Source organism: Panthera leo, chromosome E1, assembly GCF_018350215.1.
Source record: "Panthera leo isolate Ple1 chromosome E1, P.leo_Ple1_pat1.1, whole genome shotgun sequence".
Lineage (NCBI taxonomy): Eukaryota > Metazoa > Chordata > Mammalia > Carnivora > Felidae > Panthera > Panthera leo.
Window position 1 is genome coordinate 54336114 of NC_056692.1, and position 27562 is coordinate 54363675.

The 27562-nt window shown below is 58.5% G+C and overlaps 1 protein-coding gene across 2 annotated transcripts in view; it reads left to right on the forward strand.

Moving 5' to 3' along the window:
* The first annotated feature begins 222 nt into the window (after window positions 1-222).
* TTYH2 (tweety family member 2) overlaps window positions 223-27562 on the forward strand; it is a 38169-nt gene continuing 10829 nt past the window's right edge. Inside the window, exons 1-8 of one of the 2 annotated variants that reach the window (XM_042916329.1) lie at window positions 223-351; window positions 7272-7444; window positions 12001-12112; window positions 16994-17214; window positions 21683-21778; window positions 22351-22423; window positions 27042-27111; window positions 27367-27422. In XM_042916329.1, coding sequence (XP_042772263.1) covers window positions 223-351; window positions 7272-7444; window positions 12001-12112; window positions 16994-17214; window positions 21683-21778; window positions 22351-22423; window positions 27042-27111; window positions 27367-27422 — 930 coding nt within the window. The remainder of the gene's footprint in view (window positions 352-7271; window positions 7445-12000; window positions 12113-16993; window positions 17215-21682; window positions 21779-22350; window positions 22424-27041; window positions 27112-27366; window positions 27423-27562) is intronic. The other variant, XM_042916330.1, reaches the window with a different exon arrangement.

Here is a 27562-nt window from a genome sequence, read left to right on the forward strand (position 1 = left end):
CTCCTTCCACCTCTTTGGCGCTCAGGGCCAGGACAGAATCCACAGAAGGAAAAGGCTGCTGACTGCAGGGCCGACCCCCTGCAGCCCGAGGGCGCGCCCAGGGCGAGGGTCGAGCCCGGGAGGAGCTAGGCGGGGCGGGGCCTGCACTGGGGCGGGGCCGGGGCGGGGCGTCCCGGGCGGGGTAGCGGCGGCCGCAGCAGGCGGGCGCACTCGGGTCGAGCCATGCTGGCCGCGCGCGTGGAGTACGTCGCGCCCTGGTGGGTGGCGTGGCTGCACAGCGTCCCGCACCTGGGCCTGCGCCTGCAGCCGGTGGACAGCACATTCAACCCCCGCGATGAGAGTTACCGGGAGGTGAGTTCGCGCCGCCGGGACCCGGGTCACGGCCGGCGCCCCAAGCCCCCGCGGCACCCCTTCCCCCTCCCGGCCCGCCGCGCTCCATACGCCTCTCCGACCCGCCCCCACTCTCCCCCCGCAGCCTCGTCACCCCTCTCCCTTTCTCCCCCGGGACGCTTGGCCACGGCCTTCCCGTCTGGGAACCTCGTGGGCCGGGGAAACTGGAAAGATGGGAGTTATGCCCGGGATGGGATACGGGGAGGAAGGGCGCGGCGGCTGCGCGCGGGGGAAGGGGCCGAGCGCGGGGGAGCGGGTATTTGTGGCGGTACCCCGGCAGCTCCTGAGCGAGCTCCGGGGATGCCAGAGGCGCCTCGGGCTTTTCTTCCGTCTGCGGTTCCAAGACGGGCGCTCTCTTTCCGGGTGTGTGTGGCCTGGGAGAAGTTTGGGCAGAAACTGGTCTCCCCGAGCTCAGCTCCGCAGCGCCCCTCCCTCCCCAGCCCTGCCTGCGGGGCGGGAGTCGCTGCCGACACCTCTGCTTGGGCCCCTCTTGGACGTCTGCAGGGCTGGGGGAGGCGGCTGAGTGGGCAGCTGGGGGTGATTTACCCCCAAGGCCCTGGATTTCTGGGGTCTTGGCTTCGTGGCCGGCCACTCCCCTCATCCTCTCATTCTGCCCTTTCTCCGCTCGGCCGGCCCTCCCCTCTGCCGTTTCTGTACTGCCCTAGGGGGAGGGGCTCCCCAGACCTCCAGGCCCTGGCGGAGCTGCACATTTCTCCCAGCCTTCTGGGTCTGGCCGAGGCCGCCCCGGCCTCCCGTGGCCCAGCTGAGTCAATTCACTGTTGGGTCAAAGATTCCGGCTGAAAAGCCCAGGACGGGACCCGTCTTGGGACTTTGACCCCTGGTGGCCTTTGCCTGCAGAGTGTCAGGTTCTCAGGCGTGATCTGCCAGTGTGGGGCAGGTCGGGGCATAGCGGGGCCTCTGCTGGGTCTAGAGAGGCTGAGCGGGAGGCTGAGCCTGGAGTCAGCTGTTCTCCTGTTCCCCCACCAGGCCTTTCTCCTGGAGGGGCCCCGGGGATCCTGATCTGGCAGGGTGTGCAGTGCCCCGGTGGTGACGGGAGTCTAATAATAACCCCTAGTGTCCCTGTCGCCCTCAGGCCCCGGGCACCTGAGGCCTGCCCTTCCAGAAAGAGGAGGCTATCAGGACCCCTTCCTGCTAAGACAGTTGGGCGGGTTAGCCAGGCTCCCTCCTAATATGTGTTTGCCCCTCCCTCTCCGGGAGCCCAGCCTGTGGAAGTCAGCCTTCCCTGAGAATGTGGCCGCCTGGGGATAGCTCCAGGGAATCTTCCGCTCCCAATGAATGCATGAAAAGAGGCGGATATGATTTCTGAGACAGCTGTGTTGTTGGGTGTGTGTGTGTGTGTGTGTGTGTGTGTGTGTGTGTTCGTTGCTGTGTCCCAAATCCTGCGCCCAGATCCTGCACCCAGGGTCTCCAACCATAATTTTATTCTCTCCACGGGAAGAAATCTAAACTGGCTGGGACAAGAAGCCCTGGGGGCAGGGGTAGGGTACTCTCCCTCCCCCTCCCCCACTACGACCCCATAGACAGCGCCTGTCCAGCCAGCATCTGTGGCTGGCAGGGCCTGAACCTCCCCGACCCCACCGAGTCCCATGGGCAGGTGGCCGCTGAGCCAGCGGGACCCACTCACAGCCCCCTGCCCCTCTTGTCCCAGGGTTTAGACCCTGGCACACCGAACTGGGCATCAAGTGACTCCCAGTGATGAGCGGCCCTCCTGGCCCTTCTCCTGAGGGCACGGAGTGCGATGTGGGTGTGAGGGGCCAGGATGGGAAGTGTGGCTTGGGGTGTTATTTTAGGTGGCTCATACTTGGCTGAGTTCCTCAGTTGTCTGACCATGGGTCTCTCCTGGAAGTCCCTTTCCTCCCAAGTGCCAGGTCAGTTAACACCACGGATCGGGCACCTTCTGCTGTCAGTCATCGGAGTGCTCCACAAACTAGATTGGGGCCAGGGCTGTGCTGGGCTTGGGGTCATGTGATTGCCAAGGCCGCCAGGGCTTCTGGGCCAGGGCTTCTGGGTGTCAGGCTACCGCAGCTGAGTAGGTGGGGCTGGGGCTCTGCCATCCAGCTGTCTGGGTTGGAATCCCAGTTTTATCACTTACCGTGTGTCATAGCAGGTGTCTGTCCGTCTCTGAGCCTCCCTTCCCTCATCTGCAAGTACCGAATGAGACGTTGCATGAGACACACTTAGTACATAGAGGGACGTAGTGGGACCCAGTGATACAAATCATTAGATGGGCTGGGGGCTCAGTAACGTGTCCAAGGGCAATACTTCTCTTGGGCGACAGAGCACTGCATCCGGCTGTGTCTCTTTTCCAGAACAAGAAACTTGGGTTCCTTCCTTCAGCTGTGCCTTCACCACCCCACCCCCACCCCCCCAGTGCAGGGAGACCAGATGAATTGTCTTAGTAAAGTTCCAGATGCCGTGCAAATGTTCGCGGTGGCCACGGTCAACGTGCAAGAGCCACACGTGTGCTTCCTGTTCCACCTTTCCTTTCCCTGCTTCTGTAGACCGGGTGTCCTTTCCAGATGTGCATGGTGAGGTGGAGGAGAGGTTTTCAACTTTTTGCATTTAGACGGAGAGGTTTGCAACGTTTTGCATTTAGACGTGGATTTCCACGTGTTAATTTTGGATGGTGCTTCAGTTCCTAGGCTCCCCAGAGAGTCCCAAGTGTGTGACCTCAGGCCAGGGGTGGGGACAGCGTGGGGGCCGGACCCAGAACTACAGGGCTCCTCCCACCCCCTTCCTTGGGGGCAGCTCTCAGGAGGAAAGGCCCGGCTGGGAGCCGGGGAGCCAAAGTTGGAATGAGGAAGCCCCATTCATTCAGTCTGAACACTGAGTCATGGTCATGGGACGATCACGCTGCGCCCCCCTCCCCTGCTGGTGGTGGGGGGGCTTAACCCTTCCCTCCAGTGCTGCAGCTCCCCTCCCTCTGGCCTCACCCTCCGCCCCCGGGGCTCGCTCACTTTCTAGCTGTCTCCTGACCTCTTGGGGTGAGGGGGACCCAGGCTGTCGCCCCTTCCCCTGCCTCGTGCAGAAGCCCCTCGTGGCCCGCGTTCCCAGAGTACAGATCAGTCAGTGCCGCCCCACCTTGGGTCCTGGGTTCGTGCTCTGGGTTTCTCATCACAGAGTGACAAACCAGAACTAATTGAAGTCACTTTGATGGGGGGAGAGGCGGGAGCCCCGAGCCCTGATGTGGAGCTGCTGTGGGCTGGTGTTGGGCAGAGTGGGGAGGTGGGAGCTGCCGGGCACTGTGCAGGTGGGACTGATGTGGGAAACTACTTTCCAGGCTCTGTGAGAGCAGGGGACTTGTGAGCAGAGCTCCCAGGTCCCTTTGGAAGGGAGGTTTGCTCTCCCCCACCCCCACTGCCACCGCACATAGGGACTTGCAGTGTTAATTAGGGGCAGGAACATAATTGTCTCTCCCAGGGTGGCAGGTGACACCCAGACGGCTGTGGGGTTCTGCTGGTTAGGCCTCCGCTCCTTCCTCCAGCTCCTCCTTCCTCCTCTTCCCCCTTCCCCAACTTCCTCCTTTCCTTCCCTGCCCTCCCCGCCGTCGCACCCTATCCCCCCAGCACCCAGAGAGACGTCTGGAGGTGAACTGCTAACCAAAGGGCCCCCCTGCATTTGGGTTTCCCAGGCCTGGCCTCTCCCCAGGCTGGGCTGCATCACCGGGAACCCACTTGAGGCAGCTGCCCAGCTTGGGAGGCCCTGCCCCCGGAACTGGGCTCACAGGGGGCAGGGGGCTCTGAGAGCATGACCTAGGGGAGCCAGCACACAGACTAAGGGCAGCAGCTGGCTATGGTTTGCAGAGACTGAAATGGCACCAGCCCATGTCTAGACTACCGCTTAGAGGTCCTCCCTTGCTGGGTGGGGACGCATGGCAGAGTGGTGGCTTTGCCTGTGTAGGGAGAGGTTGGGAAGGGGGCCGGCCAGGAGGCCAGCTAGAAGTCAAGGGTAGCTGGGAGGAGGTCTGGATGTGAACCGCTCTCTGAGGTATACAAAAGGTCTGTCGGGGTTCAGGTTGCTTTTTTTTTTTTTTTTCCGTTAGGAACAACTGAAAGGAAAGTGCACACTCTTAAGTGTGCACCTCAATACGTGTGTGTGATACCATCCTGAGAGAATATTCCCACCTCCCCAGGGCTCCCTCACACTCCTTCCCAGTCCATACCCTCCCAAAGGGAATTACTGTTCCCACCTGTCACTACAGATAGGTACGCTTCTCTAGGGCGCCTGGGTGGCTCAGTTGGTTGAGCATCTGACTCTTGATTCTGGCTCAGGTCATGACCCCAGGGTCGCGGGATCGAGCCCCGGGCTGAGTGTGGAGCCTGCTTGAGATTCTCCCTCTCCTTCTCCCAGCCCCCGCCCTTCCCTCTCTCTCCCTCTGCCATTTCCCTGCTTGCTCACACACAGGCACATGCCCTTTTTCTCTCTCTAAAAAAAAAATAATAATAATAAAAGTATAGGTGGGTTTCTTTGACGTTGAACTTTATGTCTGCCGTTTTGCCTGGCCTGTCTCCCCCACCGCTGTGCCCGTGAGATCACCGTTCGGCCGTGTGTGTAGCTGCAGCTTTCTTCCCATGGCCACGTAGTATTCCAGTGTATGACTATAGCACGTCGCACATGTATCTGTTTTCTTGTTGGTGGACGTTTGCATTGTTTCCGCCCTTGGGCTGTTACCACTGCGGTGAACGTTCATGTCCGTATCCTGTGGGGACACAGGCCCTCCTTTCTGTAAAGCAAATATCCTGGAGCGGAATTGCTGGGTTGTGGGCATATGCTCGTTGTGCAGCGGTTTGCAGATTGGTCAGGGGATCCCTGGGTTTTAGCAGAGGGGCCTCGGGGGCCTGCGAGAGGGTGGCCAGGACAAAGCGTGGCTTTTCGGTCCACTCCTCAGTGAGAAGAGGCCCTGAATAGCGGGGCTCCGCTAAGCAAGCATGTTTGAAGCAAACGTTAAGCTGCTGGAAGAGGTTTGAGAAAAGTCTGTCGGCGCTCATCAGTGCTGCCAGACTTGAGCGGGATACAGATCTCCTGGGACCATCCCTAGATGCCGTTCTGACTCACTAGGGTGCAGAACGAGGCTTGAGACCCTGCATTTCTAACAAGATTCTGCATTCTAAGAGAGGCCCATGTTGAGCGGGTCAGTGAACTTCACTTTGAGTAGTGAGCCCCTAACATCCAGTCTTCCTTGGCCCCCTTCACCTTGGCCCGGGGCTGCAGGACCCTCTAGTGAGGACAAATGGGCTGGGGGCAGGAAGGGGGCCGCTCCTTTCTACTGTCTCACCTGGGTGGGGGCCTCCCGGATCAGTCACAGGACAGGCAGTGCCCGGCCACACCTTGAGGACTGCAGGGACCCTTCTGCAGGGGTGATGTGTTCAGACCCACTGGGCCTTCCCAGCTGCCTGCAGGTGGGCTTACCGTCCACGCTGCTGAGGGAGGGAGGCGAGCCTAGAGGCGAGTTCCTGCAACAGCAGTGATGTGTTTTTCCCAGGTGGAGGTGAAACCACACTACGCCCTCCACCGTCCCCATTCCCAAATGAGACATTGCCCCTGCCCGCTTCTGGACTGTCCCCACCACGCTGGCCGTTTGTCCCTAGGCTCAGAAGCCTGCAGGTGCAGGCGACGGGCTGAGCAGGTGGAATCAGGGTCCCCAAGACCTCGCAGGGCCAAGCAGCCAAGCAGAGAAAGACAGGGCGGACCCAGCAGGTGCCTCACTTCTCTGAGCCCCCGCTCCCCTCCCCCCTCGCCCCGCCGAAAATGGCCCCCAGCCTGAGGACAGCAGAGCCCAGCCTCTGTGTTTCAGGGTTGTCTCCTATGGGTACATGGCCCTGCTCAAGTCTGGTCTCCCACCTTAGACCAGGAGGTCCTGGGCTCCCAGCCCAACAGTCCCAGCCCGGACTAGAGGGCAGGGGACTCCAGACCAGGAACCACCACCCCCCCCCCCCCCGCCCCGGGGGCACGTGGGGAGCAGGGTGAGGCTGTCAGCTCAGGAGCCTGACTTACAGCCAGGTCTGGCCCTGGCTGGCGGCCACCAATCCTGGGGCCATCTGGTGTCCATCTGGCTGAAGCAAGAGACTGGAGGGCAAGGAGGGGAGTGCCTCCGGGCCGCCTGACAGACGGCAGCTCTCTTTGCAGGACCCCGAGGAGCTCGGCTGGCCTGAGACGGGCTTCAGAATCTTGGGCTTTCCTGCTGCCCTTGGCACCTGGCGGACATCTATCCCTTTACGGATTTAGTGAAAGGGACCCCCTGGGTGCATGTTCTGACCTCTCTCCTCCCCCTCCAGCACAGCCCTGGCTTCTGGTTTCTCTGGAGGGACCCCAGCATCTAGAACAAGGCTCAGAGGAAGCAGATATACCAGACGTCCCTTCCTGGCCCTGGCCCAGGTTCCGCTTGGCTTCTGAGACATCCTGCCCAAGCCCTGTGTCCTCCAGGAGACCACGGCCCTCGGACCCCCGGGGATGTCCCCCTCCTTGTCTGTCCCCCAGCCACGCAGCTCAGCACCCGCAGCCCCCACTGCCAGCTGGCGGTTCCTGCCTTGTCTCTTGGACATCTCAGGGCTGCTCATCAGGCAGGGCTTGGTCCCTATCTCCATGCAGGTGCATAAGCCACCAACCTCAGCCCAGCTCCTTCTCCCTCACATCCGCCCCCGCACCCCCCCGCCCAACCCCGGTGCCAGGCCCCGTGTGGACAGGGCGAGACCCTCAACTGTGGGAGGAGGGAGGAAGGGCAGAGGAGAGGATGGGTGACCGACCACGTGCAGTCACGGCTCCTACACTCACAGCCCGAGTGGGAGCTCAGGGCCCCGGGGCAGGGCGCCTTCCGGACCTGCCCTGGGACCAAGTGCTGACCCCAGGCATCTCCCCTATAGTCACTGATGTTCCTGGGGCTGGTGGCCGCCGTCTGCCTGGGCCTGAACCTCATCTTCCTCGCGACGTACGTGGTCTGTGCATGCTGCTGCAGGCGGGACGAGGCCATACAGACCAAGCGGCGCAACTCCTGCTGTGTCACCTGGACGGCGGTGGTGGCCGGCCTCGTCTGCTGGTGAGTGTCCCTGTGTGCACTGGGTGCCGCCTTGCAGACCATGTACCCTCTCCCTCCACCACCAGCCCCTCACCAAACCCCAAGGGGTTCGTCCGCTGTCTGGCCACATCCTCCCGACCGAGTTCCGGGTACCTTGATGGCAGAGCCCTTCACAGGGTGAAGGCGTTTCTTGCGAAGCAGAGGGAATTGGATTCATGGGGTGGTGATGGGGGTCTCCCTAGTGCGCCTCTGTCCTGGTGCAGTCCTGTGCGGCCTGGCCGGGCACGTGCCTGCCGCCATCGGCAGCTCCTGGAGCAGTTTGCCAGACGGCATTCCCGGACGGAGGGGGTGTCTGCTGTTTGCATTGCAGTACCCTCCCGGCTGGTCTGCGAGCTCAGAGAAAATTTGGCTGCAGTCTCCATCAATTCCATCTTCTCAAGAGATCAATAGCTCTTAGTGCCTTCAGACGGCGCATGAGGGTTTCCAACTCCGTGCCAGAGCCCGCACCCCCCGGGCAGTGTCCACACACACGCTGGGTCTGTTTTCGGGAGTTGCTTGTATGTTTCTTGTTTTCGTATCTACAGAGGTTTTTCCAAAAGCCTCGGATCCACCCTGAGATGCTCCTGGGGGTGGTCACCCTCAAGGCGTAGAGACCCTCATTGCCAAGTGTCCGTTGTATCCAAAAACCACAGTGGGACTTAGCTGTCTGCCTCAGCGGCAGGATGAGAGGCGGGCGGGACGCAGTGATCCTGGGCCGTTAGCCTCACTTCTCTACTGTGGTCTCTTCTCCATTAGAACATGGTCACGTCCCGTCCCGCCTGCAGCGTAAGGGTCCTCCAAGCCAAGGAAGGAAGGAACTGGAAGCAGGGTAGCAATGATCCCAACATTCTGAGCACTAGGGCTGGTGGGGGGGTGGGGGGGAGAGCAGGGAACGTGCAGCCGGGTCCTAAATCATAAACTGCCTGAGTCAGGAGTTCAAAGACGAGTCTGACGCCCAGCAGAGAGGAGCTCCCACAAAGTAACCAGAATAAAGGCCGCCTGCTGGAGGGGGGCAGGGGGCAGGAGACAGTGAAGGAAACTGTAGTGCTTACCACACAGCGAGCCCTCTCTGGGAACTCAGAGTAAAAAAAAAACAAAAAAACCTCTACAAATGACAGAAGAATACTTTGGAACAGTGAGAATGACTTTACGAGGGTCAATCCCAATAAGCAATAATTACCAGCTGTTTAAGGAAAACTCAGAACAGAAATGTGACGTGACTCATCCTTCAAAATTCTACATGCTATTTGCACCAGGCAAGAGCGAGCCGGCGGTGAGCACAGGCTCTAATTCTGCCTTCTGTGGCTCCTGGTCCACTGGGAGAGACAGAGAATTACACACTTGTTTACAATTACAAACTAAATTACAAACTGAGAAGTAAGTTCGGAGGAAAGGAACAAGCGTCAAGTTGGATGGCCGACTCGAGTCGGGCATTGCTGGGTGATGGACGCCAAGATCCATAGGGTGACCAGGCAAAAGTGGGGGGCAAGGTAGGAGGAGGTACTTCCAGCCAGAAGGAAGAGGAGTGCATGCAAAGGCCCTGTGGCAGGAGGGAGCACAGGACATTTAAGGAACTGGAAGAAGCCAGTGAGGCTAGAGCAGAGAGAGCAGATGACGGGGCTGGGGTGGGGGTGCTACGGGGATCTTGGGGAACAGCGGTAAGTAGAGTGGCTGACAGTCACCTTCACTGGGGTTGTGCTCAGATTGGAAGGAACGGAGGGGTAGAGTCAGGGGGGGTGGGGAGTAGAAAAAGCGGGAGTAGCGGGGTACAAGGTGAGGTTGGGGGGATTGGGGGGAGATGTTGTGTTGAGCTCTGACAGTAAGGATCCTGGAGAAGAGAGGAGATTCAATCCATAGAAGAAAGTACCAGCAGCAGGTTCCCAAAACATCAAGAGGGGTATGAGGAGAGCTCCTTGTGTTTTTCTGTTTGGGAGACAGTAATTTTATAGCTGGGAAAGATAGGCAGGGCCATCACTGCATTTATTCTGTCTCTTTCCTCGAGCAGAATGGTCCACGTGGCCCAGGCAGGACCCATGACACCCAGCGGGAGCTGGGAGGCCCTCGTTGAACAGCCAGGGCCATTTCTGGTCTTGAAGACCAGGTGCCCTCCTGGGCCAGCTCCGATAAATCCGGACTAGGAGAAGGCAGAGAAGTAGAATACTTCCAATCCCCAAAACAGCAAGAGATGGAAAGGTGTTGGCTTCAGGCCAAATCCCCAGAAAACACTAGATCATGACGCAGGTGACTAAAGGAGAAAGTTAGAAACGCAAGGGGCAAACAAAAGGTGTTTTTTCCGAGCATAATAAAAATTAAAAAAAAAAAAATTTTTTTTAATGTTTATTTATTTTTTGAGAGATACAGACAGAGCCCAAGGGGAGGGGCAGAGAGAGGGAGACACAGAATCGGAAGCAGGCTCCAGGCTCTGAGCCATCAGCACAGAGCCCGATGCAGGGGCTTGAACTTACGAACCGTAAGATCGTGACCTGAGCCGAAGTCGGACGCTGAACCGACTGAGCCCCCCAGGCGCCCCTAAGTGCAGTGAACTGGAATGAAAGCTGGTTGAACATGCGGTTGAATGAACAGAACACACAGCGGGACAGCAAACCGTGGCCAGCGTGTGTGTGTGTGTGTGTGTGTGTTTGTGTGTGACTCAGAGGAAGCGGTAGGGACTTCGCTGTCAAATAAATGCACGTGCTCAGAGCACACTGACACGGTGGGCGCAGGGTGGGTGCCCCTTACCTGCACTTCTAACAGGCGCTCCAGGTGATTCTGTCCCGTGGTCCACGAGCCACTTTCCGAGAAATACCGAGCTCGTGGCTGAGCCCGCCCTGGGAGGAGGTTTCTGTGAAGTCTCCCTAGATCCTTCCTCTTTAAGGAGAAAACAAAACACGTAAGTGCATGCCCATGTGCATTCATCTCCCGCCCCCCCAGAGGTAGTGTTTGTTCTGGGTGAGATCTCGGAGGCTGCACAGTGAACCCCCAGTGGCTCAGGTCGGACGAAGTCCGGCACATGATGTAGGCGAGATGTGAGATGATGTGTCCCGGCTGGAATGTTGGATCAAAACCAACTAGATGCGGTTTCACAAGGACAGATTGAAAGTTCTGCTTTTGCTTAAAACAAAACGAAAATCAGAGCGGCACTACAGGCAGGAGGGGAGAGCAGGCTTGATCCGGTGGGGGGGGCCGTAGGCCGCGGGGTCGGCGGTGGGGAGAGGGGGGCTGCCGGGGCTTAGCCCCCCAGGTGCTCGGAACCGAGCGGACACCTGGCCGTGGGTGCCTCACCCACAGGCCGTGGTTAGGAGCGCCGGTGACCGGTTGGAGGGGTTGAACCTGGTGGACAGTGATGATGTGGGCCGGGGTCTGGAGGGCACGTGTCTGACCTGGAGAGCAGGAGGGAAGAGGTGACACGACACGGAGCCACATTCTGATGCCCGAGGGGCGTCTTGCAGGATTGGAGGCTTTTTCCGGGCCGCCCCCCAGGACGGTCGAGAACCAGCGGGTGCACGTCGTGAGGATGTGGGCCGCCGCTCCATGTCAGAAGGAACTTTCTACCAGCTGGAAGGTTTCAGTATGGCAGGCGGCCCCATGGGTGCTGTGGGGAAGCAGGGGAAAAGGGTAGAGGATGGTGGGAGGGAGGCCCAGCTCCTGGAGGTTTCAGGAGAGACCTCAGGGGTCCCCCGAGCCTCCCTATGACAGTCACCTGGGGAGCAGCAGAATCCCTAGGGCCAGGCCAGCGACCTTCCCCGCTTTGGAGCTGCCAGATTGAAGACAGCAGTAGTATTCTCTGCCTAAAGGAAATGTACTGTAGAGCTGGTCAGCCAGGCCAGGGGCAAGGTGGCCGTGAACCTTCACCCCCACCTCCCTCACCTGCCGGAACTCCCTCCCCTCCCTCCCTGGGGAGGAAAGAGCTCCTTACTCAAAAAGGAGCGGCTGTTCACAGCAGCTGTGTTCGTAATCGCCAAAACTTGGATGCAGCCAAGGTACCCTTGCGTAGGTGAATGGGTAAACCCAGACACTGGACTGTCAGTCAGCACTAAAAAGAAATGAGCTATCAAGCCATGAAAAGACGTGGAGAAACCTTAAAAGCATAGCACTGCGTGAAAGGAGCCAGTCTGAAGCGGATGCAGCCTGTTTGATTCCAACCATATGACATTCCGGGAAAGGCAAAGCTGTGGAGACAGCGAAAAGATCAGGGTGGCCGGGGAGGGAGGGCGGGATAGGTGGAGCACAGATTTTTAGGGCAGCGAAACCGGTCCGTAGGATACCGTCACGGTGGATACGTGTCATACGTTTGTCCAAACCCACAGAACGTTCCAGACCCAGAGTGGTCCCTAGGGTAAGCCGTGGACGCTGGGTGATAATGACGTGTCCGTGCAGGTGTTCTCGATGGCACGGGGGATGTGGGAAATCTCTGTACCTCTGCTCGACTTTGCTGTGACTCAAAAACCGCTCTTAAAAATACTGTGCTTGAAAAAACAAAACAAAAAACTTTCTCTTCTGGGTGTCACCTCTGACTCTGCTTGGGGTCTCGCCTCTAGTGCCGCGGTGGGCGTTGGTTTCTATGGAAACAGCGAGACCAATGACGGGGTGTACCAGCTGATCTACTCCCTGGACAACGCGAACCACACCTTCTCGGGGATAGATGCACTGGTAAGGCTCACGGGCAGCACTGGCCAGGCCGGGCGCAGCCCGTGAGGTCAGCGTGCTCAGAACAAGGGCCCCAGTCACGGCCCGGCCAGCTTGGCTCGGGGGTTGGGGGTGGGGGGGTGGAGCGGACACCCCTTGGGGCTGCATTTGGTTCTGCTGGGAGTAAACAGGCAACTTCTGCTCTTCGGGCAGGGAAGGGTGGTGAGGACAAAAGGAGAAAGGCTGACCGGGTCCTGGGAGGACACGGAGATGGCCGTGGACTCCAATCCTCTTCACTTCCGGAGGGCTGACCACTTCCCCGTTTGTCCAAGGGGAGCCTGAACGTGGACAATCAGCCCCATGGTGTTTGATGTTCAGTTCAAATGCTCCGTACAGGGCACCGTGAGGTCCAGAAGATGTCAAGGTGTGAAACGCTTCAAAACCAAGTGAAGCACCCCGAGGGGTGGGAAGACGAGGTGTCCTCTGGGCTCTGGCGTCCAGCTGGGGCTCAGGGTGGAGGATGGGGTGGGCTGCCAGAGAAGGGGTTGGAATTTTAGGGCCACAGCCATTCTGCTGGGCCCCTGGCCTGAGTGAGAGGCCGAGCCACGGGATCAGGGTTTTCTCAAACACTGGCCTTGGCCCCCTGGCCTCCAAGTGCTTGTCACCTCTGCTGTAAGCAGCAGGTAGGTGTTTGGGCCGGTTTCCAGGGAGCCCCCGTGCCCCTAGGAGCCAGGCTCTGGTAGAAAACTAAAGGACAGTTTTCAGGGAAGCCAGTCCCTGGACATCCCCACTGCTCCCAGTCCCCTCTGGACCATGTCCCCTGCAGAGGGGTGACCTCAGCCAACAGCCAGGTCGTGTCTTTGGGCAGCCACAGCCACAAAGTCCAGCCCCAGCCAGAGCATTTGGACATTGCCCTGGGACCCAATTCTGGAAGAGGGTTCGACCTCATTGCCCGCTCCTTCTCCCTAAGCTCCTCTAAGACCTTAATCCCTCAGCAGCCCTTGGCAGGGGGTGGGTGGTGCCCCTTAAAGAGACAGCACCCAGGAAGGCTGCTGGCGTGGCTCTGGCCTCAGAGAGAGCCCTTCTGGGGAGCTGAGGGTCACACGCCAGACCAGGACCCACCTGTCCTGCAGCGCCTGTCCATCTACCCCTTGCATCCACCAGAACCCATCCCTGGAAGACTGAGTCGTCCAGACATGGGGCAGAGGCAGCTCTGTGGGGCGAGGGTGGGCAGCTGGGATGTGGGGCTGAGGGCAGCCTTGAGGCCGCACACAGCTTGGCCAGCCCAGAGGCATGGGAGGGGTCCTCACTTTCTGGGCCCCCCACCCCACCTCTACCCTAGCGGGAAAGGGCTTCCGTGGTTACTGCCTCTAGGCTCTGCCTCCCCCTCTGTCTCCACCCACAGCACCAGTTCCCCCTAGAGGAGGAACCCAGCCCCAAAAGGAGAGTCCCTTGCCCGGGGAAGCCCCAGAGAAATGACCTGCACTAGTTGACCAGTGCCCACCATAAGGAATGGCCCCTGTCTCCCCCCGCCGGGGACTGAGATCGAGAATCCCAGGGCCATCCTGATGGGAAAGGTTCAGTTCTTCCTGTCCTGTAAGGTGAGAATATACACACGAAAGGAACTGGGAACAAGCCCCTAGACTGGCCCATCTGCCCCGAGGGCTGAGTCTCCAGGCCAGATTTGGACATTCCACAGCGAGCCCCACGTCTCCAAACTCCCCCATGTTCCCAAAGGGAAGGGTTCTGTGTGTCTCTGGACGTCAGCCCCTCTTCTATGCACCATGTCTAAAAGTTGAGGTCAGGAGCCCCAGGGTTTTGTGATGGTCCAGCCAGCTGGGAGCTGTCTCTTTCCTGTGCAGGACCACCGCCTGCCTCCTCTGGGTGAGCCCACGGGGGGCCCTGTGGAAAGGCAGGGCTCTGGGCCCTTGCCAGGGCCTGTGAGGCTGGTTTGGGCCTCAAGGTAGGCACCCCACATACTGGGTCCCAAGGGTTGCAAGGGAAGCAGCAGCTTTTGGAGGGCTCCCCAGATCCAAGGGGTGAAGGCCTACATCAGGGAAATGGTGTTCAATAAGATAATGTTGATGAAAAGTGCCCGGTAATCTACAAAGTCCCCCCAGATGGGGTGACTATGATAATGAGTGCCATTATTATAATTACTGTAATTATATATGTTCCTGTAATCACTGTGAAGGAAAGAGGAGGCTTTGGTGAGTGGGAGTAGGGAGGGCAGGACTCCAAGGACAGGTCAGGCAGCCAGAACTGGGCCAGAGCAAGATGAACCCTTCAGGGCTTTCCTGGATCGGAAGTCCCACCCCTGCACCCTTCCACTCTGAGGACCCCAGTGGGTGGGGGCCGCAGCTCAAGGCTCAGGCAGGCCTGGCAGGGTTCTGGGTCAGCCGCACATTTTGATTTGGGGGGTGGTCAGAAAGGGTCATTTGGGAGTGCCGGTCAGGGGTTTCCTCTCTCTCGTCCAGTGCCCCTCATCTACCTTCTCTCCTCCAGTGAAGGGAGCCTGAGCTACAGCGACTCACCCAGGGGACCAGGCACACCTCTGACCCCTCAGAGTCTCAGCTTAAAATAAGGGCCCCATGAGCCTGGCCGATTCAGACTTAAGCCACCCGTTCCAGTGGCCAGTGTGGCCGCTCTGGGCTGTCTCCTTAGAGCCCCAGCAAGCCCATGGCAGCCGCTGGGTGAGGAATCCGGGGCACAGGGTTTGAAGCTAGTGTGTTTGGAACCAGAACCTGCACCCAGGTGTTCTGGTCTTAGCCCCTCCCTTCAGGATCTGAGACGGCGGGGGGGGGGGGGGGGGGGGGGCTCGTGGCCACCTGCAGAGGCTGTACCCCTCTGCCCGCTGATGCGGCTGCCCTTCTAGAAAACCTCATTAAGCAGAGAAGCTTCCTCCCCTCTGGAGGTTTTCAAACTTGAGTGCCTGATAAACACAGAGTGCTGGGCCCTTCCCCAGAGTTTCTGATTTTGCGGGCCTGGCACAAGGCTGAGAATTTGCATCTGATCACCCAGCCGGTGCTTGGGCCAGGGACGACTGTTCTGTCATCTGGGGGTATACCTGCTTGCTTGCCCCAACCCCAGCCCAGCCCAGGGAGCTGAGCCATCTGTCCCCTGTTGTTCACAGAGCTCGTCACCGAGGTGGGGGAGAACTCTGTCCCAACTCTGAGACGTCCCTGGTCCCTATTCCTTGGGAGCTCTCGTGTCACCCTCTGAGGCCGGGGGATGGAGGAGGAATGGAATGGAGTGGGGAATGGGGAGGGGGCAGGGCTGTAAGCAGATCAACGTTGTGGTTTTAATTTTTTTATTGTTGTTATCTTCGGGAGGACATCAGGAGGGAAGCGAGGGGCCTGGCAGATGTTTTCCCGGCTTTTGTCTTTTGCCAAGAAGAGATTTAAGAAATCAAGAAGTTAAAGCTACGGAGCTATGGAAGGAGAAAAAAAATCATCTTACAGAAAAAGTTTACAGATCATTTTTAGCAGCCCTTTGCTCTAAAGCCGGTTTTCTATCATGTAGGAATATAAAACACATCCTAATCTTGGCTCTTAGTAATAGTGCCTTTTGGACAAAACACTTACACGCGGATCTTACTGAATTGAAACAGAGAGTTTATTAGGGTGATAGTTAGAGAATCTGCTTGTATGTCTTTTTTTTTCTTCCGTGTGAAGCTATAAACTGCCCAATTTAGACTACCTCTGCCGTCTGGTACCTCTTAGTCCTTACCCAACTTGTAAGAACGGAGAGCAAGCCGGAAAATGGAACAAGCCACTGATGTTGAAAAACAAAACAAAGGGGAACAAAGAGGGCCATTCTCTTTTCTGGAACCCGAAGCTCATGGAGCAGCGCAGATGCGAAAAGCCACAAAGTTGCCCCACCGCTGGTGGCCAGGAGTGTTACCTAATGGGCCTGTCCTCTGGGAAGCTTCTGCCCCCTCTGCTGGCATTTTATCTTCCTTCCAGACCTGGGGGAGCTGAGGCGGCCCCAGGAGGATTAGCACACACTCTGCCCTCCAGCCGGTTCTGCTTGTTGGTTTGGCCAACCAGTTTCCACAAGAGAGTTTTCCCCCTGACACTGGCACGCGGGCTCAGAGCAGGCTTGCGGGGGCGAGCTCGGGGTCCCCAGGCTGCGTCCCTGGGTCCAGCGGGAACCCTGAGTCCGGGCTGTTTGAGCCAGACCCTATTTGTGCTTCTTGTTTGAAAGCCAAGGACAGTCAGTGCCATCGCCTTTCCCTCTGTGCCTTTGGAAAGAAAGCTGTTCCTGCAGGGTCCACCCAGCTCCGGGCCCTCGAGGCCCAGCTGAGAGAGGGAACCTGTCCGTCCACCTGGCTGGACAGCCGCAGCAGGGGCGGGTGTGCGAGCCCTCAGAGCGGGCCCCGATTTCCCCCTGTCACTTGGCCAGGCTCTTCGGAGGCAGGATCGGGAGGCAGGATCGGTCCGTCTGTGTCATTTCAAAGTGCTATTGTTCTGCCTTCATGCGGGCCCGGGACACCCGGGGAGCTGTTGCTGGGTCCCACGACAAAGCCTTCCTCTTGTGAGGCGTTCAGAGATCCGACTGTAGGAACAAGAAGTCAGGTAGCAACAGAGGAATTTTTCAGTGAGATATTCTATTCCTCAGTCTAAAAAAAGAAGAATTGATCCTCCAAGATGTTCAAAGATTTAAGAGAATCTGCAAGGAAGCAAAACAGGTTCTCCTGTTTGTTTCCCCATCTGGGAGCCCGGGGCCTGGTTAAGGCCAGGTTGGGCCTCCCCTCCCCCGGCAGATGGAGGGACGTGAGGGCTGGCTGGGGGGGTGGGGGGGGATCGGGGCCTCTGCCCTCCTGCTCGTGTCAGGATAGTTGTTACCTCTCCAGCTTCCTCCCACCCGAGGAGGCCAGACTTAACAACCCCGGCCCCTCCCCAGGTATCCGGAACCACCCAGAAGATGGAGGCAGACCTAGAGCAGCACCTAGCTCGGCTCAGTGAGATCTTGGCTGCCCGGGGTGATTATATCCAGACGCTGAAGTTCATGCAGCAGATGGCGGGCAACATCATTGTCCAGCTGTCGGGGCTGCCGGCGTGGAGGGAGGTCACCGCAGAGCTGACCGAGCTGGCCGACGAGACCGGCTACGTGGAGTACTACAGGTGAGGGGCGAGAGCGGGGGGCAGCGGGGGCCGTGCGTCTTCCTTCAGCCCAGCCTGCATTTGGGGGCCAGGCAGGGACTCCCCACCCAAAGGCCTCAAGAAGCCATGCCTGAAATCGGAGGGGTGTTGGTGCTGAGTGGTGGTCATGTAAAGCAGCCTCCTTATGTGGGCAGGCCCAGAGGCCCAGAAAGGGGCAAAGGGGCCGTGAAGTGCCAGGATCCAGCGCTGGAGGCTGGGCCTGGCCTCCAGGGACTCCTCCGGGACCAGCATTCTCCCTGGCTGGTGCTGGGTAAGACGTAAGGGCTTTATAGGTTCCTCGCCGGCCAGGGTTTCCGGAGCAGGCTTCCCTACACCTGCAGACTCAGCCACAGGGGTGCAGGGGGTCAGGGAGACGGTGGCCTATCCGCCTGCATAGAGCTTCCTCTCATGGCAACTTCTCTTTTTTAAAAAAAAACTTTTTTAACGTTCATTTATTATTGAGAGACAGAGAGATACAGAGCATGAGCAGGGGAGGGGTAGAGAGAGGGGGAGACACAGAATCCGAAGCAGGCTCCGGGCTCTGAGCTGTCAGAGCACAGAGCCTGACGCAGGGCTCGAACTCACGAACTGTGAGATCATTGACTTGAGCCGAAGTCGGCTGCCTAAGCGACTGAGCCACCCAGGCGCCCCCCCTCATGGCAACTTCTTAGCAAAGGCAGAGATGCCCTAGCTTCACTAATGCAGAGCCCGAGGGATGGGGGGCTGAGGGGCAGCACCCCACCTTGGCCACACCCAGCTGTACAAACTCATACCTACATCATCTAACCTTGGGGCGTCCGTCTGTGTCTCCCCTGCCTCCCAGACCCCATCCTGAGTTAAGGCACTGGACACAGGCCAGCTGACCAGGGACCGGCTGCCTCCCTCTACGTGCAGCATCTAGTGAAGGTCACTCTGGGGAGAGCCAAGTAAGGAGGCGGCAGTCTTGGCGTTGGGTAGCTCCCCGCCTGAGTCTTCCACTCACAAAGTGCGCCTCGCCGTGCCGCCAGGGCCCAGCACCTTGCACGGAGGGAGCCCCTGGGTCGAAATGAATAAATGAGTCCTGAAGAGCAAACAGCAGCTCTTGGGATCCACCCCCGCCCCCAAATGTGTTGGTTCCCCCTCAAGGCATTAGGTCAGAGCCTTTACCGCCGCCCCATTGCACAATTTACACTGGTTTTCTGGATTCATTTCTCCTTTATGAGAAAGTCCCAACCCGGACTGACTAACAAGAACACAGAGGATATGCTTCTGGCGGGACCTCCAGTCCAGGGCTCTCCCTTCCCCTGGGGTAGGATAAAGCCAGACCTTGTCAACAGAAACGCATGAAGTCCCCAGCCCCCACTGGCGCTCCCCACTCATCCCTGCAGCCCATCCAGCCCCTGCATCCCCAGGATATCACGGATCCAGCTTCCCACCAATTTTTTTTTTCCTCACATCCCAAACTGCCATTCTCCCAAGCCACAGAAACTTCCCGACTCTTAAGGACTTGGCTGTGACCTGTGACCTAAAACAGTGGCATCCGATTAGTCCCGTGACCTGAGGGCCATTCATTGTCCGAACGTTTGGAACCTTGGTCAGGGGGCTCGGGGGCAGGTGGAAAGCCGGTGTCCACTTTGACCCTGCCATTCTCTGTGAGCGGATATGGAACAGGACCTTGTACACCCAAGGGCCTTGTGTGGGCATTCGGTAACGACAAAGATGAAATAAGTCAGAGTTTACGTATCGAAAGGGGCTTCTTTTTAAGACGATTTCATTAAAAAGGGAGGAAAGATCATGATGAAGCTTATCACCTGTTTCAGTGTGGGTGACCGAAGGGTCCCCTCTGACCCCCGATCCCCAGCCCCCTTGCTCAGGCTGAGGTGGAAACGGCCTAGTCCAAGGTTAGCACCCATGCATGGCCCCTGGAAACCATCGTGTTCTGTCCCTTCCTTCACCTGCTCTTTGCCCATTTCTTCCCTTGCCTCAACTTCCCTGGAACAGAGGACGTATTCCTCGACCTAACCAGCTTTCTCCTCTGAACAGACTCCCCATCTTCTCTTTCCAGATGGTTCTAAAGCACAGCCATCCAGCTAAGCAAATATTTTTTAGCACTTGTAGCCACGGCCTGGCCAAGTATTGGAGACCATAAAAAGCCAAGCCTCTTCGAGAGGCTTATAAGGGGTGTGACCAAGGCATCGGCGGAGGCCGGGTCCGGGAGAGCTCTGGGAGTAAAGGCCTGGGTAGCTCCTTCCAGAGCCAAGTTCTTGGTTAGAAACACATCCCGGATCACCGCTGGGCCCCTCTGGGAAAACACATCCGCCCCACAGAGCTATTTCCAGGAATTCCTTACAACACGAGGTGCGGATACAGAGAAAACACATTGAAACACGATCATGGAGGGTGACAGAAGCAATCCTAACCTGATTTCCGCTGATGTGCAGAGCAGGGAGAGAGGTAATAAGAAACCTTTAGGACTGAAACATGAAACCAGGATGTTGAGAGGTGCCTGGCCATGTCTCTTGCGGGGAGACTCACAGATGTGGAGAGTCCAGAATTCCTGGGCCAGGCTCTCCTCCCGCGGGCCTCTGTCTGCTTTCCAATCTGCAGAATGGGGTCCTCACATGTGACGTTCCTGAGATTCCTTCCTGTCCTGACTCTCAGGAAACTGGCTCATCGGTGGAGGGAGGGCCCTGCACTTGCTCCAAAACCCCAGCTCCAGTCCTGGGAGACCCGAGGCTGCTGTACGTCTCTGTGCAGAGAGTCAGGGGTCTTGCTTAGCCCCCTTTCTCGGCACTCAGCCTCCACTCCCAGAGGCGGGAAGAAGCGCCCTTGGCTGCCTGGTGGCCTCAACATGCTCTCTCCTCCCTCTGGAAGCCACTTCCCACCTATGCTTCACACGGGTTCTCAGCCTCCTGACGGTGCTGGTGAAGCAGCAAATCATTGCTGGAGAGGAGGGGGTCCATGAGTTTATCTGCCTGTTGCATCAAGAGAAATAATCATGATCAAAAGCGTTCCCGCTGCGGGGGCTTGGAGAAGCCCCTTCTGTCTGTCCCTCAGCTGCTAGGTGAGGCTGGCGCTCGGTTGTAAGGACCCCCTTGGGATCCTGTTTGGAAGCGAAAGGAACTAGGGGGCTCTGCTTAGGATTGGATCAGTGCCTTTGGACTTTGGACGCTCTGGATTCCTCAGCCCATGCTTTGGAGAAGCAGGAAAGCGGGGACTTTGAAATCCCTCGATGACATGCCTTATTAACCTTTGCATTTAGTGAGCATTTAAATTTTTTTTAATGTTTTATTTATTTTTGAGAGAGAGAGAGAGACAGTGTGAGCAGGGGAGGGGCAGAGAGAGAGGGAGACACAGAATCTGAAACAGGCTCCAGGCTCTGAGCCATCAGCACAGAGCCCGAGGCGGGGCTTGAACCCACGAACCGTGAGATCATGACCTGAGCCAAAGTTGGACGCTCAACCGACTGAGCCCCACAGGTGCCCCTAGTGAGCATTTAATTTTTCATCCAGCCCTGAGAGACGAAGGTTCCAGCAGTAAAGGTTTGGAAACTGAGTCTTAAAGGAGGGAGGCAGCTTGTCAGGGTCTCCCAAATAGTGTGTGACTGCCTGTCCCCATCAGTGCAGCCCTGGGTGGGAGCAAAAGGCCTGAGGAGTGAGGGGTGCCCTGAGATGACCCAGCCTGGGGCTCCCTTGCCCCCTGCTAAGCTCCCTGGTGGTCTAGAAACGAGCCCCCTGCCTCAGGCACCCCTGGCACTAAACCCAGGGTATGGCACAAATATTGCTTACATGAACCTAACTGTGCTAAGTGGTGCATCCCAGGCCGCCGGGACGATGGGAAGCCAGGCTGAGCCCTCATCACAGAAGCGGCATCTTAGCGGCTTTCTTAGATCTGTGGACATAAATGTTAGCTGTGATCTGACACTGGTGAGAGTTCTCGAAGCAGCAGGAACCGGGGTCCAAAGATGTGCCTGCTGGGGGGCTGCAGGGAGACCATGGCGACCTGCCTTGTCCAGCGAGGGGCCTCTCGCTGGGATATAATTTAATCAAAAGCAGCTAAGGTTAGAAATGAGTCTCCTCCGCTGCCCAAACCATATCTCGAGTTCCCCGGAGGCACGCGTGGGCAGGGGCAGATACAGTGGGCAGTGCAGAGATTGAACGTGTCCATCACTGCAGAAAGTTCTAGCGGTCAGTGCTGGTTTAGACCCTCGGCCTGGGCGGGGGAGGGTGGCCCCTTTGTCCAGGGAGAATTGTGGGGTGCAGCCCCGGGAGCCCCTGAAGAGCCCATCTGCTGCACACACTGGTGCTTCCTATCCAGGGTAGGGGGCACAGCCTCGTGCTCTGCTGCTGGCCTGAGGCAATTTGTCAAGGGGGGCCTCGGGGTTGCCGTGCAGGCTTCTCCATTAGGCACCAGGTGGGGTGACCCTGGTGGGGTAGTACCTCCCCCTGACCGTCCCAACCTGTCCACCCAGATGGCTTTCCTACCTCCTCCTCTTCATCCTGGACCTGCTCATCTGCCTCGTCGCCTGCCTGGGACTGGCCAGGCGCTCCAGGGGTCTCTTGGCCTCGTGAGTATCCCCGTCTGTGGGCCAGAGAGCCGGGCAAGCATCGGGGGTGACGTGCCACCGTCTGAGAGAGATGGGGGCCTGGCCGGCCTCGGAGGGTGTGGTGGGGGGCAAGAACCTGAAGCCACCTTCCGACCCCTCCTCAGCCCCCAGTCGAGGGAGACAGCAGCCACTGACTTACCATCTGGACACGGAGTGAGGACTGGGCTTTCCTCCCTGGGCCCCCTCCATCCCTGGGTCTGTCTGCTGAACAGCTGAAGGAATGTGGCCCAAGCCTTAGAGCCTCTGCCGTCTCTAACCAACACCTCCTCGTAGCTTGTGTCCTCATGGCTCGTACTCTGCTGCTGGCCAGGGACAATTTGTCGGGGAGCGGGGGGGGGGCTTAGGGGTCCCCTGTTCGGCCCAGGGCTCCGGCCTCCATGCCTCTCTCCCAGCAGTCAGCAGGCTGGTATTAGAGGCCACTGCAAGAGTTTCAGGGCCGACAGGATGGTGGTGAGGAGGAAGGGCACTGGAGGTTGGTGGGGTGACAGCCCTCAGTGTTCCCGCCTGCCAGCCTGTGCCTGTGCCTCTCCCAGGATGCTGTGCTGTGGGGTGCTGGCTCTGCTCCTCAGCTGGACGTCCTTGGCAGCCGACACAGCTGCAGCAGTGGTGAGTTCGGGGTTGGGGGGAGGTGGGTGGTCCGACCAGGACTGTCTGTCTGGTGGCATGTCGATGTGTCGTGCCCAGAGCCCCCAGGGCAGGGCCAGCTTCTGGTCTCTGTCCCTGACCTAGAATCCCTGAACTGAGTGAGCTTGGATCGTCCTCACCGGCCCCTTTGCCCTTCCCGGGGGGACGGAGGCCCAGAGAAAGGAAGAGGCTCACGCAAGGTCATGAGGTATTTGGGGGCAGAACCAAGATAAGATGCCTGATCCCTTTCCCGCCCCACTGGCCCACTCCAGCATCCCAGCCACTGCTAGTAAGGCCAAGCTGGGATGGCCAGGCGACCTCTCTGGGTGTGAAGAACTAACCGGGTCTGGTGGGGATGGGCGGGATCTCAACCTCAGGCTGGAGAAGCCTCCGGCCTCAGAAGCACACTGCTTGGCCAGCTTCCCTGGGCATCGGGAATGTGGAATGTGGCATTTAGCTTGCCTTCCGGCCCATTGCCTTGAACTCGCACACACAGCCTAAAACACAATGGTGTATGTTTCTGGATGTGGTGCCTGAAAATGTCTAAAAAGAAACACACAAGGTAGGGGAAGCTTCCTATGTAGGTATGTTTGGTCTTTAAACACCTAACGCTCAATTTAAGCTGTGCGCATGAATCATTCATTCACCGACCTCTGGCTCTGTGGCATCTCGTGCCAGGTGCCCAGGGATGCAGAGACCAGGAGGACATGATGTTTGCTCTTGACATGGTCTCAGCCTGCAGAAGAAAGACTTGTAGGCAGATCACTGTGACCTCGTGTGAACGGATGCCATGGAGGTGCATTGCTGTGTGTGTGTGTGTGTGTGTGTGTGTGTGTGTGTGTGTGTAAGCGTGAGAGTTGGGGGGGGCAGGCAGGATTGACGGGGGGATTTCAGGGAATCCCTGCCTGATTCAGGGGCCACAAACTAAGACCCTGACGTGCGTCTGTACTGCCCTAGCTACCTGGGGATAAAAGAATGGTCAAGGGCACCTTCTGGAAGCCCTCTCCCCAAACTCACGCCTTGCCCAGGGACTTGGGGGCCGGCTAGTCGTTCTGGCTTTGGGCATTTCGCCGCCGTGATGCCCACAGTATGAATGGCCCCTGGTGCTGCTTAGCTCATAGCAACTTCTGGCAGAGCTTGTCCGGAAGGGAGAGGAGGTGCGTGTCTCCTGTTTTGTTCCCTGCCCCCACCATGCAGTGTCCACTTTGGGCATGAGAGAGAAAAAGCAGATGGGAGCCTATGTCCCGAGGGCCGGGTCCCCTCCAGATGCAGGCAAGGGCAGGATAGGAGGGCCCAGGTCCTGCTCCAGAGCATTCTGATGTCCTCAGGAGCTGAGCGGGTACATAGTCCAGGGGAGTGGCTGTTGGCCCGAGCCACATGCACAGCTGCCTGGCCGACAGCCTCTCCTCCAGGGACAACTGTAAGCACAGGGAGACTGCAGAAGGCAGGCTTTCCGGGGGCCCATCCTGCCCCTTGGGCAGCCTCTGCCTTCTGGAAGCAGCGGAAGCTTCCATCTTGCCGCCATGAGCTGCCCTTTGGGGGACAGCTCCCTCCCAGCGGGGGCTTCTCCCTGGCACTGGGCTTCAGTGTTCGGGGAGACCAGAGGCGGTTTAATCCCCCAGCTGGGCGCCCTGGGCTGCCAGTTCTGGCGAGAAAGGCCATTTCCCCAATTGTTGAGTCAGGCCTGTGTGAGGGAGTGCTGTGAGGGAGCTGAATGCGCCTTTGAGCGGGCTGTGGGCCCTGCTGCATGGTAATGGGAAGCAGGGTGATGCGCGGGAGGCAGGCTGTTGTGGGAGCCTTTGTGTGGTCCCGCTGCCCTGCCCCGGGAGGCCGCCTTTCTCTGAGCCAGTGGGGCCGAGGACAGACCCCGCCGAGCTCCTCCCTCCCCGTCCCTTCCCTGTCCCCGAGAGAGGACCTCCCTCAGGAAGGAGCTCTGCCCACCCCCACCCCCACCCCCCGAGAACCTGCTCAGAGTAGAATTTGGGGGAACTGAGCTCTGGGCTTTGGGTGACGCCAGCGGGCAGCTGAGCAGAACACTCCCTGCAAATCCCGCCACCCCGGGGGAGGCCGGCCCCCCCTCACCCCTTCCCAACAGGACCCCTGGGAAAGTTACTGAAGCTCCCCAGACCTCAGCTTCCTCGAGTGTGGAATGGGGAGAAGGGATAGCACTTGCTCCAGAGGAGGAGAAGGGCTGGTTAACCCCCGGGGCGGGGGGGGGGGCATACAGGAAATGTTCAGTAAGCAGTAGCCGCCGTTGCTTTGCTGTGCATTTGTGTCATCAGGCGAGGGGCACCGGGGGACTCCTTCAGACCGTCACCTGTGCTCTCCAGAGCTGCCTCAACGGGGCTGGACACTGGGCTTCTCCGGTGCTCAGTCCCCACCCGTGCCCAGTGCCCCCTGCCTCCCCCCACCCCATCCCCACTGTGTGAATAATGCACGTGTGGGCCTTTGTCTCCTTGGACAGGAAAGTTGAATCCTCACTCGGGTCTGAAGAGCAGGCAGGCCTGAGTGGGCTGGGAGGGGGCCTCCTGTCCCCCTTTGGATCCCATATTTTTGCACGGGGCAGAGGTGACCCAGGCCAAGATGGCAACCTCACTCTATCTTTCCCAAGGCCTCCCATCCCCCACTCAGGTCTGGCTCCTCCCTCTTTGCCACTCCAGTGACCGGGTAGGGGTGCCCCCTGGCCTGCTGGTGCTGTGGCTCTGATGGGTAGTAACAAATCAGTCTGATTGATACTTTTAGTGATCTGCATATAGAGTAATTCTCCCAGGGTCCTGAGCACGTGGCTGTGTGTGGGCACATGAGCACGTGGGCATGTACAGATGTGTCCCTGTGGAAGCTCCGTATCTAAAGGGGCATTTAGGGGCGCCTGGGGGGCTTAGTCAGTTGAACGTCTGACTTCGGCTCACGTCATGATCTTACGGTTCGTGGGTTCGAGCCCGGCGTCGGGCTCTCTGCTGACAGCTCAGAGTCTGGAGCCTGCTTCCGATCCTGTGTCTCCGTCTCTCTCTCTTTCCCCTGCTTGCGCTCTGTCTCTCTCAAAAATGAATAAACATTAAGAAAAAAAAATGTAAAGGGGCATCTTATTCCCCAGCCCTACCCAAAGCCTGTAAGTACCACGATGCAGTTGGCCACTATACTCATGCCTAGTGTTAACAGCACAGGGCATCTGATAGGTGCTTTATAAGTAGTTATCGACTCTGTGAATGAATGAACGAAGCCCCAGCTTGGAGCTGCTCCTGAAGGAGGGCAGGGCACCAGCAGTGCGGGGGCTGTGGGGATGGGTCCCTGCTCGGGGAGCACTCCCTGGAGCAGGGGAGCCCCTAGGAACAGGTTGGAGGACCAGAGCTTACTCTGAGGCCTCCTTTACCCAATGCTCCACCGTACCCCCAGGCTGGACCTGGGAAAGGCCTGGCTCAGAGGATGCCATCCTGGCTGCTCCCTCTCCCAGGGCCCCCGGCCTGCCCCATACAGTCCGTGGGCCCTTAGCGGTCACCTCTCCGGGCCATGCTGGGGGGCCCAGGCCATCGGGTTCGTCAGTGGCAGAGCCTGGAGCCCCGTAGTCTAACTCTCCGTCCCCCCCCTTCACATCTTATCCTGAGCAGAACCCGCACCCAAAGGCTCAGAGATGGATCCGATGCCAACAGAATCCTTTAGGAAGAGAGTGCGGGGGACGCTTCATAGATTGACACCCCAAAAGCATGTGGGGCTTAGTAACAGCAAGACAAAACTACAACAGAGGTCAGCAATGGCCGTGGTGCAGGAACTCCCCATCACACGTCTTGCAGGTTCACGGACCCCTCGGGTCCATCCCAGGCACTGAGAAATAAAGAGCAGTAACAATGCCAAGTGCTGGCTGTCCGCCAGTCACTTTTCTGGGTGTTGGATTGATTGATCGATTTTAATTTTTTTTTTTTTTTTATTAAAAATTTTTTTTTTAACGTTTATTTATTTTTGAGACAGAAAGAGACAGAGCATGAACGGGGGAGGAGCAGAGAGAGAGGGAGACACAGAATCGGAAGCAGGCTCCAGGCTCTGGGCCATCAGCCCAGAGCCCGACGCGGGGCTCGAACTCACGGACCGTGAGATCGTGACCTGAGCTGAAGTCGGACGCTCAACCGACTGAGCCACCCAGGCGCCCCGATCGATTTTAATTTTTTGAGAGAGAGGGTGCAAGTGGATGAGGGGCAGAGAGAGCAAGAGGGAGGGAGAGAGAAGTGGGGCTTACCCGAAGCGGGGCTCGAACTCACGAACTGGGACGTCGTGACCCGGGCCAAAGTCAGATGCTTAATGACCAAGCCAGGGTCATTAAACACCCGGGGTGTTTTACATAGATTAATTCTTAAGGTGGATAGCGCTTTTCTCTCCGTGTTATTGACGAGGCAGCTGAGACACAGAAAGAGTAAGTCCCTTGTCCAGACTTACCGGGCTAGGAAGGGGCAGAGCCAGGATTCAGGCCCAGGGAAGTTGGCTCCTGCCTGTTGCTTTCCACCCGGGACTGAGCAGAGGGGTCCGAGCGGCTGGGGCCGAGGGTGCCTGACTCCAGCCGGGACCCCGGTGTCGTGACCTTCCTCCACCCTCCCGTCTCTCTCTGGCTCAGGGCACCAGTGACTTCTGCTCAGCTCCCGACACCTTCATCCTGAACATCACAGAGGACCACATCCGCACAGGTAACCCCCCCCTCGGGCCCTGTGTTGTCAAGAGAGGCTCTAAATACTCAGACCAGGCCTACGGCGAACCGTACCTTTCGGCCCTGTAGTCCCCTACCCTTCCCCACCCCCCAACCTCAGGTCCAGCTGGACCTCTGGGCCATTTCATAGAAGCGCCCTCCTTTGGGAGTTTGGGGGTTGGCTTGGCCACTGAGGATGGATGACGGTCCGGTCACCTGTGAGCTCCTGCCTGATGCCGACGCCTTTGCCTTGCAGAGGTGACCCGTTACTACCTATATTGCAGTCAGAGCGTAAGCAGCCCCTTCCAGCAGGTATGCCCACCCAGCCCCGTCCTCGCCCTGCCTACCGCCCCCCCTTGACCCCAAGCCCCAACACCACCAGGAAGGTGTAGGTGGCTGTGTGCTTTTGGCTTCATTGCGAGGCCGATGCCGCTTATCCGAGGACCACACGT